Source organism: Sminthopsis crassicaudata, chromosome 5 (genome assembly GCF_048593235.1).
Source record: "Sminthopsis crassicaudata isolate SCR6 chromosome 5, ASM4859323v1, whole genome shotgun sequence".
NCBI lineage: Eukaryota > Metazoa > Chordata > Mammalia > Dasyuromorphia > Dasyuridae > Sminthopsis > Sminthopsis crassicaudata.
In genome coordinates, this window is record NC_133621.1 from 199912746 (window position 1) to 199929922 (window position 17177).

Sequence of the window (17177 nt, forward strand, 5' to 3'; positions counted from 1 at the left end):
CCCTATTTTTAAACATTAATTTCTCTAGATTTTTTTCACCTTTTCTCTCATTTGAATTCTCTTTGTATATGTAGGATTTAATTATTCAAACTTTCCTGTTCATTCCTGATTAACTTAATAAAATTTTAACTGATGGGTTCTTACCATTGAGATTGGCTTTCCCTAAATCCAGATTATACAATAGTCTATACCTGCTTTCCACTCTTTCATTACAGCTTTTTCCCCAGGGTTTCTATTTATTCAGTCTCTCACTATTACATTCATTTTGGAATTTTTTCATATTGGTTCCTCCATATTTTTAAGGATGAAATTATCATTAAGGCAAATTAAGAAGTCACTGCTATTGTTTTCTTTATCTATCCTGTTTCTTTTGAATAATGTATACTCATTCAGAGTCTTATAAGTGAGATCATGGATTTCATCAATGAAGTCAAATTTGTCTCCTTGTATAAAGATCTCCAATTCTTATAGCTTGTTGCCTAAACTTTGGGTATTTATTTGCATATAAACATTTGACATTAGAGGGTTTGTTTTTGGCTCCTTTCATGGATGTTGATTTGTACTAAATGGTGAGTATTTCAACAGCTACTATTTCTTCTTAACTACAAGAACTACAACTGTGTATATAGCTTAGTGGATATAATCTAACAATTATTAAGTCACTCCTGAGTTTAAGGAAGCCTAGGATATTGCTCCCTGTCTAAGGGACTCTTTTGCTTTGGACCCAAATAGGTTCACTATTGGGGTATCCTGAACAAATTAAAGAAGGGTCAGGACCTGTTTCTCACACTCCTTTATTTGTTCCACTTCCACCACCACCTTATTACACCCCAGAAAAATGACGTCAAGCTTAAGTTTGAGGTAATGCCTAGAATTTCCCCTCTAAGGGGGAAGAAGAAAGATACTCAATGCCAAATCAGATATGAGAAAGGCATTTATTTCATTACATAAAAGAAAAGCCCAGTAGACTCAGCAGCACACATTGACAGAAATACAACAGGACTCAATAACTTACAACTACTGTTAAACTCAGTGAGTCATAGGATGCAATGACAGAAACTTAATGTTAATAATTATACAGATCTTGCCAGGCAGAAATTTTGAAGTTTAGCTAGAGATCACAAAGTTTTAAAGAATAAAGAGATCTCTTTGGGGAGCCTGAAAAATTTGGTAGCTGATGAAACAAGAAAAACTGGCTTGGTCAAAGACAATGGAAGCAACAGAGGTAATAGGAATCTTTAAATAAGAGACTGATTAGCAAAGGCTGCTAGCTTCCACTTGTAGTTGAAATAGTTGGGATCCATTGATTATCCTGCCCCACTTAAAAGTAACAACCTTTGCTAGGCAAAAACACTTTTAGATTGAATCACTCAATCAAAACTGAGTTTGAATAGACTATATATCCTTTTTTGAATCAAGCAAAACCATTGTACAGGAGACTTCCCTGAGGAACTTACATGAAAGGAACTATCTCGGTACCAGATAGATATTTTGAAAGTAAGCAAGAGGAGGTGAAGGACTAAGGATCACACCCAGTTGAGTCACAAAGAACTTAGTAACATATTGGCAAGCTTTGAAAGAAGTAAAAGGTGGGAGGACTGAGCTGTGGAAGAGAAGTGAAATACTGGGGTGATCTATCAGCTATACATCTTTGAGCTAATGCAATTCAGACTAATGCAACTTATTCAAAGACTGAGGAAAAAACTGAGAAAAGGTCTATTCTTTACCCAATTTCCTCTCCAACACATTTTCCCCCTACTATCCAAATATTTCCAGTTACCCAAATTTTGTCATAATCAAAAAGAGGCCAGGGATCAATTACAGATAAATATAAATTATGTCAGAGAATTTAACCTTTGCATAAATGTTAAGAATTTTGCTATCTAGAAGCTTGGAGAGATTATGATTATATCCCTAACTTCTTTTTTTTCTTTAATAAGACATTACAGTACACAACTGAACCTCTAAGGGTGTCAGTTAATAAGGGGCACAGTCATATGAAAAAGTGGAAACAAATTTCCTGTTAACTTCACTCCTTTCAGCAGCTGATGTCTATTTATAAATATGCCTAACTTTTCATCTAAAAATAAAGTCCCTAAAGTTGCAAAGAAAACTACATGGAATGAAATAATTATTATAATAGGATATTATCCAAGAAATATATGAAAATGTGAACATTGAATCTGATTAGTTATCTGTTAAGAAGGGCCAAAAAGCTACTTAGAAATTCTCTCTTCCTCTTTAGTTCCTCACACCCTTCTCTCTTGGTTGGGTGCTAACTGGTATCCAGGTTTATGGACTTCTTGACTATGTTTAATCTTTGTTCATTTATTTTGGTTTGGTTTCTCCCTTCATAATACAAAATGATTCCTCCCCCCCCCCACCCTGTAGTCTCTGTAGGCATATTTGCAGAGTTTTATTAAATGTATTTATTTATTTAAATCTTAAATGCAAAATAAGGGGAAAAAATATAGAAAGACAGAATAAGAAAAAAATATATATTCTCATGTGCCCAGAAGAACATCAGGGAGGATTCAAAATTTGTAACAATGAATTTCCATTTCAGGAAAGCATATATAATAGTAGAAGATTTTATGTACATAACTGTCTATCTTTTCTTTGCTTCCTTGTAGGTTTTCTTAGTTGCAGTTTATTTCTTCAATGTATTTATTTATTTCAAACTTAAATACAAAATAAGAAGAAACAAAATAGAAAAAGATAGGAAAAGAAAAAAAACAAACATTAAGACAGATTTTTTTTTTTTTGGTAATCTGTAACCTACTAAAAACCTTCTTAAAATTGATAAAAATTTATTGCTTCTAACTTGACAACCATAACCAGTTTCCTTTCTTTAGTCTCCATAACACCATAGTTTCAAATTACCTTATCCTTTACCGACAACTGAACAGTTTTACCAGCTTTCCCCACCTCTTAATCCATTCTACTGATTAGCTTTACCCATTACTTCAACTTACCTTGTCTTATTTGTTTTGGCTTTTCAATTACTGTCTACTTGAACATTCCTTAATCCTTCTTAATTTAACTCTTCCTTCAAATTTCTCTCCCAGAATGCAGAACTAGAAATGGGACTTGGAAATAGTTCTCCCAATGTTCCAATGTCAATTTTAGACCCTCCTCACATATCTAAATATGAACCAATCATCTAAAAATTTTTCTTTTCTTTAATCAACCAACAAATATTTAAATGCCTCTTTATGTAAAAACACTAGGGATATAAAGACAAATTTTTTTTTAATTTTAAAAAATAAACAATCCTTTTTCTCAAAGAGCTTACATTCTCTCAGAGATGATATATTCAAATATAAGTATACAGAACAAATACATACAAAATAAATACTAAAAAATGAGAGTCAATTATTAGGTAAATGATAAGGGAGGCCACCAACAATTGGTTTAGGAGTAAATGTTGGTTTAGGAGCAAATGGTGTAGGAAATGATGCTTATAGTTGTACCTTGAAGGAAATTAAGGATTCTATGAGGTAGAAATGAAGAGAGAATGCAATATAGGCATTGGGGATGGCCAAAGTAAAGATATGGAAATGGGAGCTGTACATTTTACATGTGAGAAAAGTACAGTTGGCCATACTATATCTACTGTGTAGGAAGGGGAATAATGTATAATGAGATTTTTAAAGTAGGTTAGGGTTAAGTTTTGAGGGGCTTTAAAAGCCTAACAAGTGTATATATGTTATCGCAGAGGCTAACAGGTAACTATTAAAGTTTACTGAGTAGTAGAATGATAAAGCTGTGCTCTTGGAAAATCATCATGGCAACTGTGTGGGAGATGAATTGGAATAAGGAAAGACTTAAGTTAGGCAGAACCAACTAAGGAGCTACTGCAGTAGTCCAATCAAGAAATAATGAGGGAATGAACTAATTTGGTGGCTATGTGAGAAAAAAGAAAGATTTGCATAAGAAAAAATGTTGCAGAGGTAGAAATGGAAAGATCTGGCAGTTGATTAGATATATGGAAGGAGAAAGAATGAAGAATTGATGATAATGCTGAGGTTAGGAACCTAGAAGGCTAAAAAAAATGGAGAATGTATTTAATATATGGCACCTACTATGTGCCAGAAATTGTGTCAAAAGCTTTACTCTCATTTGAACAGCACAAATAGAGGTTAAGTGATTTGCCCAGAGTTATATAACAATAAGAGTTTAAAACTGGATTTGAACTCAGTTCTTTTTGCTTCTAAGCCTAGTGAATACTCCATCCACTATGTCATCTAGCTGCCTCAACTGAAACAAAGAAGTTTCTTATTTATTTACTTTCTTCTTCTTGTACAAAAGTTGGAAAAGCTGCATATTTGACCACGAAACAAACCAGAAAGGGAAATATTTACTGTGTAAAAGTAGACAGACTATAGTCTTTTAATGGTCCACATATATTTGTTTAATTTTTTTGTGCTGTTTTTGAAATCCTGAATCCTTAAAGCATAAGTATTTTTCACCTTCAATTATAAGCTTCTGAAGGAATAGGCTTCCACTTACCTAAATTATTATTTCCTGGAACAAATACTGTGACTCTCTAGTGCATTTCCCAGATATCTGTTGCATGTCATGAGGAAGTGAGATTTCCTCATTCCTATTGATAAATTTCTTACCAGGAAGGTAGTCATGAAAAGAAGGTAAGGTCCAATTATATATGTGCATAATAAATAAATGTGCATATATCAGCCTGTGCATACATAATGTTAGTGAGGCAAGGAGAGGGTGACCAAATACATATCTGGAAGGGCAAGTGGCTTAACTGGTTGATAAGGAACTTATAGTCAAGAAGACTTTTAAGGTTTACTGTCATCATGGGCTTAACTACTCTGAGCTGTATAATGACTTCTTTAGCTGTAAAATGGTCATAATAATGTCTGGTTTACTTTCACTGAGTCTTGAGAGTAAAATGAGATAATTTGTAGGAATTGTTTTATAAAAATTAAGGTGTTTCAGATTGTTTGTTGGTCAATCATATCTGACTCTTATTGAATTGTAATGTTCATGGAGTTTTTTTGGGCAAAGATACTAAAATGGCTTTTCATTTCCTTTTCTTAATGGATTAAGTCAAACAGATTAAGTGACTTGCCCAAGATCACACAATTAATGTCTGAAGCTGGATTTGAATTAGTTTTCCCGATTACGGGTCCAGTGTTCTATTCACTGAGCCACCTCGCTACCTCCCTGGCAAAGAGAGGTTAACTGACTTGCTCAAGATCACATAGCTCCTGTTTGAAGCTAAATTTGAATTCAGGTTTTCCTGATTTTAGGCCCAGAGTTCTATCCACTATACCACCTAGTTGCCTCAAGATGCTATATAAATGTCTATTATTATCATTATTAATGAAACAAGAGAGGGGAAACTATCCCTGTCCCTTTCCTCATGTCATTCATGGTGTGTTACTAAGACAAATTCATAAATATATTATATGCTGAATAAAAGTGGGAAAGATAGGTACATGGAACATGGTAAATGGCACATGCTTAACACCATCTTTTTTTTCCTTTGGTGGTAGGAATAGATGGAAAGCATTTAAGTCTTTTCCCTCAAGTTCTTTTCCCTATATATGATCTTAGCTTCCTAACTCCAGTCTCCTAGGAGAAAAATAAATCACTTCAAGGCTTTTTAGCTTCAGGGTTTTTATTTTAAAAATGAGACAAAAATGCAGCAGGACCAGATTTCTGTTTCTGGGGGCCTTTTATAATATGCCCTGAATGCCAGGCTTCCAGTAGCTCAGGCTCCATCCGAAGAATAGGATCAGAGATGTAGAACTACATAGGACCTGAAAGGTCATTAGTCTAATCTCTTATTTTACATCAATTTGCCCAAGGCCACTCAGGTCATGTGATAGAGAAAGGATTCCCCTAGTCCAAGTCCACCCTGTTCTTTGTATCATTTTGATGTGTTCTTAGGAGATGCTTATGGAGGAGAGTATTTAAAGCAGCATTTTGCTCTATTGAATCAATTTGGGTTTGTTTCTGTAATAATCAATCAACAATACCTCGGGGTCTTTTATTCACTATAATTTTAGTCAATTTTGTGAAGATGAAAATATCTATTGTTTATATCAGCGAAAGTCCCCAACACTCTGGGATTTTCCATGAAAAAAGGAAATAAGTAGTCAGAGGGTTGGAGTTCGGGGCCTTTTTGGAGGGGAATTGTGAGAGGAAAGAACTCCAGGTAAGTAGAAGGTTAAATTTAAATCCATATTTCCAGTCATTTCCCAATACACCAGAACATTTTGGCGTACCATAGACATATTTTTAATGTGTTGTAATATAAGTGGGAGAGTTACCTTCTTTTGAATTTTTGTTTTAAAACATGCCCAAATATGAAGGTAATGGAATATTATTGTCCTCTAAGAAATGACGAATGAGCAGACTGATTTCAAAAAAAGATGAAAAGACGACATTAACTTTTGTTAAATGAAGTGATTAGAACCAAGAGAACACTGTACATATCAACAAGATTTTGTGATGTTCAACTGCAATGTACTTGATTTCAATAATGAGATGATTTAGGCCAATTCCAATGTTTTTGTGATGGAGAGAGCCACCTGCATCCAGAGAGAAGCCCTTGGGGACTGAATGTAGATCACAACAGTTTTTTCACCTTTTGTTGTTGTTGTTGCTTGCATTTTTTTTCTCATTATTTTTTATTTCTTTCATCTTTTGATCTAACTTTTTTTTTGTGCAGCATGATAAATATGGAAATATGTTTAGAAGAATTGCACATATTTAACCTATATTAGCTTGCTTGCTGTCTGTGGGAGGGGGTGGAGAGAGGGAGGGAGAAAAAGTTGAAATACAAGATTTTGCAAAGGTAAATGTTGAAAACTATTTTTGCATATATTTGATAAAATACAAAGCTATTAAAAAGGAGTAGAGGAAATAAAACTTTCCAAATTCTGTTACAAAAAAGACCACACCTAGGGGAAACCTCAATGTTCAAATCATGAGATAATAACCTAGGCACCTGGTATTAGCATATCTAAGTTGCAAAGTACCTAAGAGGAACTAAACATAAGGACAAGTCTGACAGTGAAAAAGGTCCTAATGGCTAACAATCAGTTCTGTAGAACAAACATTCTTTTTTTATGTAAGTCTGGTATAGCCTAATGACTCTTCAGAATAATGTTTTTAAATGCATAAAATAAAATATATAGGATTAAAAAGGAAGCTGATTATGCCAAAATATAAGTGTCAAATGTGTGTGTGGGTATGTATATAATTCCTTTAAAGTTCATTTTGTTTGGTATTTTTTTAAATAGTACTTTTTTTCCAAATATATGTGAAGATAGTTTTAAACATTCATCTTTGTAAAACCTTGTGCTCCAAATTTTTCCCCTCTCTCCCCTTTCTTCCCTCACCAAGAGAGCAAGCAATCCAACATAGGGTAAACATGTGCAATTATTCTGAACATATTTCCATATTTGTCATCCTACACAAGAAAAATCATATCGAAAAAGAAAATAAAATGAGAAAGAAAAAAACAAGCAAATAACAACAACAAAAAGGTGAAAATACTGTGCTTTAATCCACTTTCAGTCTTCATAGTTCTCTCTCTGGATGCGGATGGCTCTTTCCAACCCAAGTCTATTGGAATTGCCTTGAATCGTTTCATTGATGAAGAGTCAAGTCCAGTTGATCACAAATTCCAGCTCTAGGAATTGAAAAACTTAGTATGTGTGGACCTTTTTTCTTATCTATTCCAGAAATCCTTTTTTCTTATCCTTATCTATTTTCTTTCTACTTCTTATCTATCCCCAAAACCCTTTTTTCTTATCTTCTCTGGAAATCCACTTTAGGACCAAATCCGGTACGGAAGAGAAAGAGAACTATTTAGCAGTCTATTTTTCTACTAGATTGACTAAAATATCATGAAGTATTGAAACCTATACAATCTATATTGAAATCTATATAATCCATGGCATTTATCCTGATGACCTAGAATAATGGGAAAATAATTCTGTTTTCTTCTTTTAAATACCAGATTCCCTATATATACTTTTTTAAGTTCAGGAGAGAAGGAAGAATATTGGGAGAGTAATCTTCCCTTCCATGACTAAGAGAGTACTTAACTAATATCCTCACGGGCCCAAGGAAAAGAATGGAGACTAAATAAGACTAGGGTTGCCACTTTGTTGGAAAGATTCGGAATTTCATCATTCAGTTATCCCGTGTCCAGATTACTTTGAAGGGGATCTGGCTCTAGTGACCAATGGCTCCATCTCGAAAAGGAAGAGAATTGGCTCAGAAATTCTCATGGATGGAGACAGGTCTGCAAAGGTTTCTGAAGTTCTTTCAGGAAGAGGCGTGACCCAAATAAAAGGTGTTATTAGTGGCTCCTACCTCTTTCTGAGGTGGAAATTTGACTGCTTTTTTACATACAGAGGGTGTTGGCAGTTCGCTTAGCAGACAAACTTTGTTTCAGCTCTATGACTCTTGTCTAAACAGGATCTTCTCCCCCAGGCAACCACAAAGGGTGGTGGAGTCTCTGAGTGACTGCCCTGATCTGAGCTAAACCAATGGTGAGGTAGAATCCGGCAAGTGCCAGAACTTCATGCAAGGGCTAGAAAACCAGACAGTCAGGTTGGTGCTCCATTCATTCCCAAGAGCTTGGGGAGTGAGCACAGGCCGTGGCCAGGGACCAGTCTAGACATTAGGGCTTGGACAAACAGGAGTCACCTCGTGGACCGCTTGCCCAGTGGTAGGATGGCCGACCAGTTCTCAGAGGAGCAGATTGCTGAATTCAAGGAAGCCTTTAGCCTTTTTGATAAGGACTCCGACGGCTGCATCACGACTAAGGAATTGGGAACTGTCATGAGGTCTCTGGGGCAGAACCCCACGGAGGCTGAGCTGCAGGACATGATCGGAGAGGTTGATGCTGATGGGAACGGGACCATCGATTTCCCCGAGTTCTTGGGCATGATGGCCAGGAAGATGAAGGACACCGACAGCGAGGAGGAGATCCGCGAGGCTTTCCGGGTGTTTGACAAGGATGGCAACGGCTTCGTCAGCGCCGCTGAGCTGAGGCATGTGATGACCAAGCTGGGGGAAAAGCTGACAGATGACGAAGTGGATGAGATGATCCGGGAGGCTGACGTGGATGGCGATGGCCAGGTGAACTATGAGGAATTTGTCCGCATGCTTCTGTCGAAATAGGGAGTCACAGTTCTGACTCAAATAGCTTTCTTTAGTGCTCTTGACTTTCTGATGGGGAGATGTTTTTTCTTGCTGTCTCAAAAATTTTGTCCACCACCACAATTCCTCCTCCATCCCTCCACACTGGATTCTCTCCTCATGCGCCTGCATTGTTATTGCTTTTTTCTCTATCAAGTTGGCAGAATGTCACATGCATTTTGCCATGGGGCTCTCCTGTCTGTTCAAAATAAAACCGGGATACCCAACATGCAGCAATCAGCAAAAAGTCAACTATCCTTTTACAATGACTTAAACACACAAGAGCTGAAATGGAGATGGTATCATTCTTGGAAGACAAGATATTGAGGTCTGAGAAAATCTGTGGAAACTCTGTGCCTCATTGAGAATTGTTTTAAAAAAAAAAACTATTCCATTCTGGATATGATCTTTGAAAGGGATGCTAAATCATCATACAGGAGATAGCAATGACATCTGCCCAAATCTGAATTCCTGCATCCTTTCTACAGCCCATGAGAACAGTAAACTCATTTGCTTGAAGACCACCTGCTGCTACAAATGGGGAAGGGAGGGTATTAGAGACTGGGAGAAACATGGTACCTGCTGGAAAAGAAGATGACGGTGGGGACTCTGGGTAATTATGTGCAGACCTCCTCTTCAACTGTTGTTGCTTCTTCTGTCTGCCTGAAAAAACATCAATGGGGGAGAGGGGAGAATCCTGGGATGGTTGTAATGATGTGTCTGTATTATTGTTGATGGAGGAGGGACATTTTAAATGAAAGGGTTTTGGGGAAAGCTGGAGGAAATAAATGAGAAGTTCATTTTCCTATTTGATTTTATTGTTCTGGATTTCCTTAGAATGAGAACTATTAGGATCTTAAAGCAGGACTTCATCTTTAGAGCTTCTTATATTATTCCTTTGATTACTAAATATGAGATGGGTTGAAGTATTTTTTTGGTTGAAACCCCATAAAGCTTTATATAAATGTTAGCTACTATCATTCTCATTAACTTGGGAAATAGAAAGAATAGGTCCATCTCCTGTCTTTTATACATACAGTTGTGTGGTCTTGGGCAAATTACTCAATGGCCCCAGATATCTCTGTAAGACAGTGGAAGAATTCCATATCAGGGGTTTCTTACACAGATAAATTGTGGATTCACTGCGAGCTGTCCCTGAATCTTCATCAAAAAATTAGAAAGTAAATCACATTTATTATTCCTAGAGAGCTGACAAGTAGAGTAGAATGGGAACCAACCATTTAAAATTTTTCTCTCATACTCACTACCCCACCCTCTCTTTGTAATATTGTCTTAGAGATAAGATGAAAATGAATGGATTAGAGAACTGTATAACACATTCTATGCCTGTGGGTTTGGCCTCTAAGCACCTGAGAGTACTCCATTCACAAGACCAGGAACTCATTAATATTAAATCATACTGTTGAGAGCTGAAAGAAATCTTAAAGGTCAGCTGGGCCAACATCATTTTGGGATGAAGAAACTGAGACTCAGAGATGGGAAATGAATGCCCAAGAGTCTCATCACAAATTAGTGGCAGAGTTGAAATTTAAACAAGGAAAAGAAAGCATATTTCAAGGGAGTCAGTGAAGTATAATGGCTACAGGAAAGGCCAGAAAGTCAGGATTTGGGGGGTCAAGGTCTAGCTCTCCATTAGTTTGGGAAAAATCACTTAGCTTCTCTGAGGTCAGTTTCATCTTCTGTAAAAATTAGTGGAGAGGAAGGAAGGAGGGATGAAGGTGACTACAAAGCTCTTAATTGTTTTAAGTCAGTGTTTGAACCTAATGATAAAACAAACCAACCCTCTCCCCCCCAAAAAAATAGAAGAAGGCTGGGGACAGAGTCCTCCCATGACACCCTTACTTTCTTACTTTCAATTTTTTTAACAACTCTGAAAGGGAAACATTAAGTGAGAATTGAATCAATTAGATTTTTCCTTTTTGCCTGGTAGTAGAACTGGGAAATATTCCTAACTAGAATATAGTGTTGAAAGAAAAATTCTTCAACTGGGCTTTGCCTGGTTAACGAGGCAAAACTTTGGACAGAGAATTAAAAGGATTTTATTATAAGTATGTCAAGTTATCAACCCTTTCATGGGCTGATCCCTGAAAATCAGTAATGGCTTTAAGGTGGAAATGGCTTTTATGGGTAACTTTAAGATGATCCATATAAATCCACCTCAGCAAAAGAGGTTGGCCTTTGAATCTTAGTTCCTTTCGAGACAGCAAAAATTGACAATTTGCAGAGAGAGGTATAAGAGTAAGAGCAAGTGACACCAAAAGCTCTTACAGATGTGGAGCATCCTTCCCAACCAGAGCCTTCCCCTAACACTGGGAACCATCAATATAACATTCAACAACAGCATAACAAACTCTCTTTTGCTCTCCAATCTCCTCCCCTCACCCCTCATCCCACAACTTTCGCTTATAATAATCTGAATTTTCAGGGAGTATTTTTTCATAGTTTTTTGGGGTACAAATACCAGTGTTATAACATTATGTAGGTACATCTATGGATTGTAAGATTATACAATAACTACAGATATTTAGAAATAGAGATTTAGAAGACCATAATGGGGGGGAATTAGAGATTAGAAGACTAAAATGGGGGGAATAATAGGGAATAATGTGTAATCCAAATGTTTTACATTTAAAAGAGAATTTTCCAAATGTTTTATCCAGGAGGAAATTAATGGTTAAACAGAGGAACTTGTGAGATAGAATATGGATTCTGAGGTCTCTCTTGACATACTGTGGATCATAGCCAGCAACATATTTATTCCATGTGGGTTCCCAGAGGCAGGGAAAACAACCTTGAAAAGAGACATTTAATCCTTCTTTTTCTAGAAGTAACCCCTAGAGAAGCTTTTAGTAGCCAAAATTCTGATTAAATACTTCAGGTGAAAAGGGGGATTTTTTGCTGTGTGTATGTTTAGTTTTCCATCAGACCCCCCCCAAAAGCATGATAAAACAAAGCAAAAACTCTATACCCACAGTCCCAATTAGGCCCACCTATCTCTGCATTTAAGCTGCTTTATAGTTTCTCACAGATGACTGTTCTCACCTAGGCAGGGACCATGCTGTTGATTTAGGAACCCCTTTTTCCTTTGGCCCTGTCAGCTTTAGCACCCCAAAAGCTTAGCCCTGATCCTTTGTGTAAGATAGCAATGATGGCATTGGATGAAGAAGTTGACATAAATTTTATAGTGTTGACTCTCCATTCCCCAATATAGGAGTTTACTTCCAATGTCCCATGGCAATACTATACACCAATGGGGCATTTTGGCACATTCTCCATGACCAAGACCACCCTCCTTCCTCTTCCCCAGTTACTTGCAAAATGACAAGGGAGCATTAAATAATATTGTAAAATTATGAATTTCCTGCTACTACTCTGAAGCAACAGTGGGCTCTGGTACATTAGTGTAATGGGTGTTGCTTCTCCAGTATTTGCAGAGTAATCTAGGATAATCTGTGTCCTCCCTTTGCTGCAAGGAACAGTCTTTTTTATTGAATTGTTAGAAAGAGAATAAGATAAACTCTATAGTGTTTCTATGTGCTCTGTGACTGGCTAAATTGTCAGTCCCAGAACAGCCAACAAACCAAAAAATGAAAATCATTTTCTCAATGATCTGAAGCGAATGAAGCTCAGTCACCCAGTGACATTGGTAGGACTCATGGTTATCTTTAGGACCCTCTTAGTGACAAAACTGCAGACTTTCATCATCAAGGATCCTGTTTGACCTGGCTCAGCCCAGGGTTGGGCTGACAAGCAAGACCTGAAGCACAGGCAGCTGGTAGTTTTTCCCGGTGCTAGGTTAGGTCTGGAAGGGAGTGATCCGCTGGGACTACGGCCAAGTAAGGTGGGAGCAGTACAACAGTTGGTAGGAAAAAAAAGAAAAATTTGTAAAAGCAAGATATCAGTGCTAGAATTTCAGCAGAGTTGGCAACAGACCAGAGATAAAAAGATGTGCTCACATAGGTATAAGAGAAGTCAGCCCCAGAGAATCCCCAATGAAACAGGATGATTTGAATCAAAATAAGAGCCTGAAAAACTGGCCAGAGGCAGGTCAAAGAGGTTTGCCTGTGCTTGTTCAAAGAGTATGACACAATTTGCCACGTTCAGTGAGCTTGTGAGCTTCATGGAAAAATAATTGTCAGTATCCATGTCCCCCTTTCATGGCCTCCTAAACATAAACTGCTGTGTTAAGGTTAAATCATACTAGAACTACACCTAAACAGTCTCCACTTAAAATAATTTTCCTTTTTTCCCTACATTGGCAATTATGCCCTGACAAGCTCCAAGGGGGATCATTGCCACCTTTCTCTCTCTTTGCTCCTATATACATTTGCTAGATGAAGATAGAGAAAAGATCAGGCAACAGTCTAGAATGGGTCCACCACTGATTTACGTTGTATAGCTTCAATGGGACCTCCACTGCTGCTAGCAATTCTTTTATAATTCCCTAATAAATTATTCACTCTCCCACTCTGCTCCTTCAAATCTTTTTGTCCCTTCTCAGTCCTCTCCTGGCCTCCTTAACTCTTCTTTCCCAGCCAAGAACTTTGCCTCATTAAGAAAAAAATTGAGCTCCACTAGGATTAGTCCTCCCTGTTGCTAAAGAAGGAGGAAGGGGTGAGCTCCCATTCTCCAGTCAGGAAAGGGGACCACAGGAAGCTTAGGCTCCACATGCCCTTTACTCTCATCCCTTGCCCTCCTCCATCCCAACTTTCCCTTCCTTTACCAATCTCTGCCAGTTTAGATTCCCTGCCATCTCTCTCTCTCCTCCCCTGACCAGTCCCTGAGGACCCTGCCTGTGATAAGAAAGAATTGGATGAGAAGGGAAGGAAAAAAGTCAGCCCAGCTATAAACACTCAGGGTACAAGCTATGTTGGAGACACACTCTGAGAACATTTCAATTACCGCAGCCTTGCTCTCTATGGAAAAACATATCATCTCAGAACACTCAGAAGGCAAGATACTTGTGGCAGAAGGCAGACATTCTCCAAGGACATTCCTGATAGTTACTACAGCCTTACTCTGTAGAAACACATTTTATCTTAAAACACTGAGAAAACAAAATACTTATAGCATGATCCACAGTATTTGATAACATTTCAATTGCCTCAAGCTTTGTCTCTGTAAAAGCTAATCTTGTTTGAGAAACTCTGACCTCATGCTTTGTAATAAAGGTAAACTGAGGCACACACAAAAAATTTGAGACCATTCACCAAAAACTCCCTCCTCTCCTTTCCTCCTTACCTTACATCACCCAGAAGCCTTCTGCCACTGTCTCCTATTTCTTCCCTGTCTTACATGATGAGGTAGCCCTTCTTCTCACTAGGTCAACTCTTACATGTACATTCCATTCCACCCCATCTCTTAAAGATAAAGATCCTCTCCTCTATCATCCCTACTCTTTCACTCATTTTTAATCTCTCCCTATCTACTGGCTGCTTTTCTCCTGTTTACAAACATGTCCAAGTCTCTCCCATTCTCAAAAAACTTTCACTTGATCCTTGCATTCTCACATCATTTCACATCTCTCCTGCCTTTTGCAGCTACATTCCTTAAGAAAATCATCTATAATAGGCACCTCCACTTCTTCATTTGCCTTCTTGATTTCCGACTTCATCATTCAAACAAAACTATCTCTGAAGCTATCAGTGATTTCTTACTTGCCAGATTGCATGGCTTTTTCTCAATCCACATCCTCCTTGATCTCTCTGCAGCCTTTGACATTATTGATCATCCTTTTCTCTTTGAGTTGTCTTAGATTTCACTAGATTTTCAGAACACTAATCTTTCCTGGTTCTCCTCCTACCTAATCTGACCAACTAATCTCAGTCTTCTTTGCTGGATCTTCAATCAGATCATGACTGCTGACTTCATACTCAGCCCTCTTCACTTTTCTCTTTATATTTTTATTTTGCCCCCCACATACTAGATAGATCCTCTATGTTTATTTATTTATTTTTCACACATGCATTTTTTTACACGTATATTGTTTTTAAATATACATTTTTTATGAATCATGTTGAGAGAGAAAAATCAGAACAAAAAGGAAAAATCATGACAAAAAAAAAAGTGAACATAGCACATGTTGATTTACATTGAATCTCCATAGTTCTCTCTCTGGATACAGATGGAGTTTTCTATCCAGAGTTTATGGGGATTGCTTTGGATCACTGAATCACTGAGAAGAACCAAGTCTTTCATAGTTGATTATCACACAATCTTGCTGTTACTGTGTACAATGTATTCTTGGTTCTGCTTGTTCCACTCAGCATCAGTTTATGTAAATTGGATAGATCTTCTATAGGACTATACAAGAACAAGTATTACATGGGTTGAGGTATGGATGACTTGCTGTTTGAACAAATGGAAAGGATAACCACATAGATGAAATCCTAGATTCAAACAAGATTATTTCTATGTCTTACCCTTTACTGATTCAGGCTGGCCTTACTGTTTAGCCCCAATTAATGGAATTTAAAATAAAAAGCACATCGATTACTGAATATCTATTATAAAGATTAGGTTTTAGAAGTATTTGTATATTGATTGTATGAGCAATGAAAAAATTTTGAAAAAAAATTGCAACTCTAAATTTAAAATCAAGCAATGACAACATAACTTTACATGCCAACAATTCCCACCCCCAAGGAATTTGTCTGTGGATATAACATTTCTTTCATTCTGGGATGTGGATACAACTAATTTAAATCTCAGTTTCCTAAAGAGAAAAACTAAGACTGGAGAGGGTAAATGTATTTCTCCAATATAGCAATTTATTAAACTCCAAAAGACTTCTGATGTAAAGCTCCAAAGAAACACTCTAAGTTCTATTTTCATTTTGAGATTAAATAGAAAACTTGGATTAATTCTCAGGATACAGAAGAAAAACATGAGGCAGTTAAAAACAGTACTTAAATAAATGGCTTAAGGGTTTTTTTTTTTTATTTTAATGGACACAACTCACTTCCAGTTGATCAATGATGGACAGAGGTAGCTACACCCAGAGAAGAAACACTGGGAAGTGAATGTAAATTGTTAGTACTAATATCTGTCTGCCCAGATTACATGTACCTTCGGAATCTAATGCTTATTGTGCAACAAGAAAATGGTATTTACACACATGAATTGTATCTAGATTATATTGTAACACATGTAAAATGACAGGATTGCCTGTCATGGGGGGAGGGAGTAGAGGGAGGGGGGGATAATTTGGAAAAATGAATACAAGGGATAATATTATAAAAATATATAATAAAAATTATTTAAAAAAAAAAGAATACTGAAGTAATGAACTGAGATTCTACAGTCTTTCTCATATAGATGTGCAGAGAAGCTTTGAAACACTTTGGGGAAATCCATCAACTTCACTTCTGGACCACCAGTTAAATTTGTCCAATGTTTCAGCCCTGTGACCATCTGCTTATTAGAGCTTTTTTGCGTGTACTGTATCTTGTCTGTTTTATATTTTAGCATTGTCAAATAGTTCTGATTGCTGTTTCATTTGCATTACAAAACCTAGAGACTATCACTACCCTGGGTGGGTTGTGTTGCTTGAATTGCTGTTTGACTTATGAATGGGAAATTACTTAAATCATACCAACACCGAATTGAAATAAATATTGTGAATGTAAGAGAAAAAAAAAATAAAAAAAATTTTTAATGGACACATTACAAATAGACAACACAAGTGATTCTCACAATACATTTATATATATCATCGCTGTGGAAATAATAGCTTCCTGGTTCATGAGGAGATAATAGTCATTTCATGCATAAAAATGAAGGCATCCTTTGTCTTTAATCTTCCTTCTCCAATTTTTTCCATAGCTTAGGCTCCTGGTTTTCACATTCATCTAGATCATCTATTCATCATATTCAGGAAAGTTAAAAACTCATGCTAGAAAACTACATTAGAGTTGTCTCATGCAAGTCGATTCCTCCTGAAGTCTGGAGCATTGAGAGGGATT

The 17177-nt window shown here is 36.9% G+C and overlaps 1 protein-coding gene across 2 annotated transcripts in view; it reads left to right on the top strand.

The window, feature by feature from the left end:
- LOC141543726 (calmodulin) overlaps positions 1-10000 on the top strand; it is a 49401-nt gene extending 39401 nt beyond the window's left edge. The window contains exon 2 of one of the 2 annotated variants that reach the window (XM_074269420.1): positions 8003-10000. In XM_074269420.1, the coding sequence (XP_074125521.1) occupies positions 8725-9174 (450 nt within the window). In that variant the 5' untranslated portion in view covers positions 8003-8724 and the 3' untranslated portion in view covers positions 9175-10000. The remainder of the gene's footprint in view (positions 1-8002) is intronic. The other variant, XM_074269421.1, reaches the window with a different exon arrangement.
- Positions 10001-17177: the final 7177 nt, after the last annotated feature.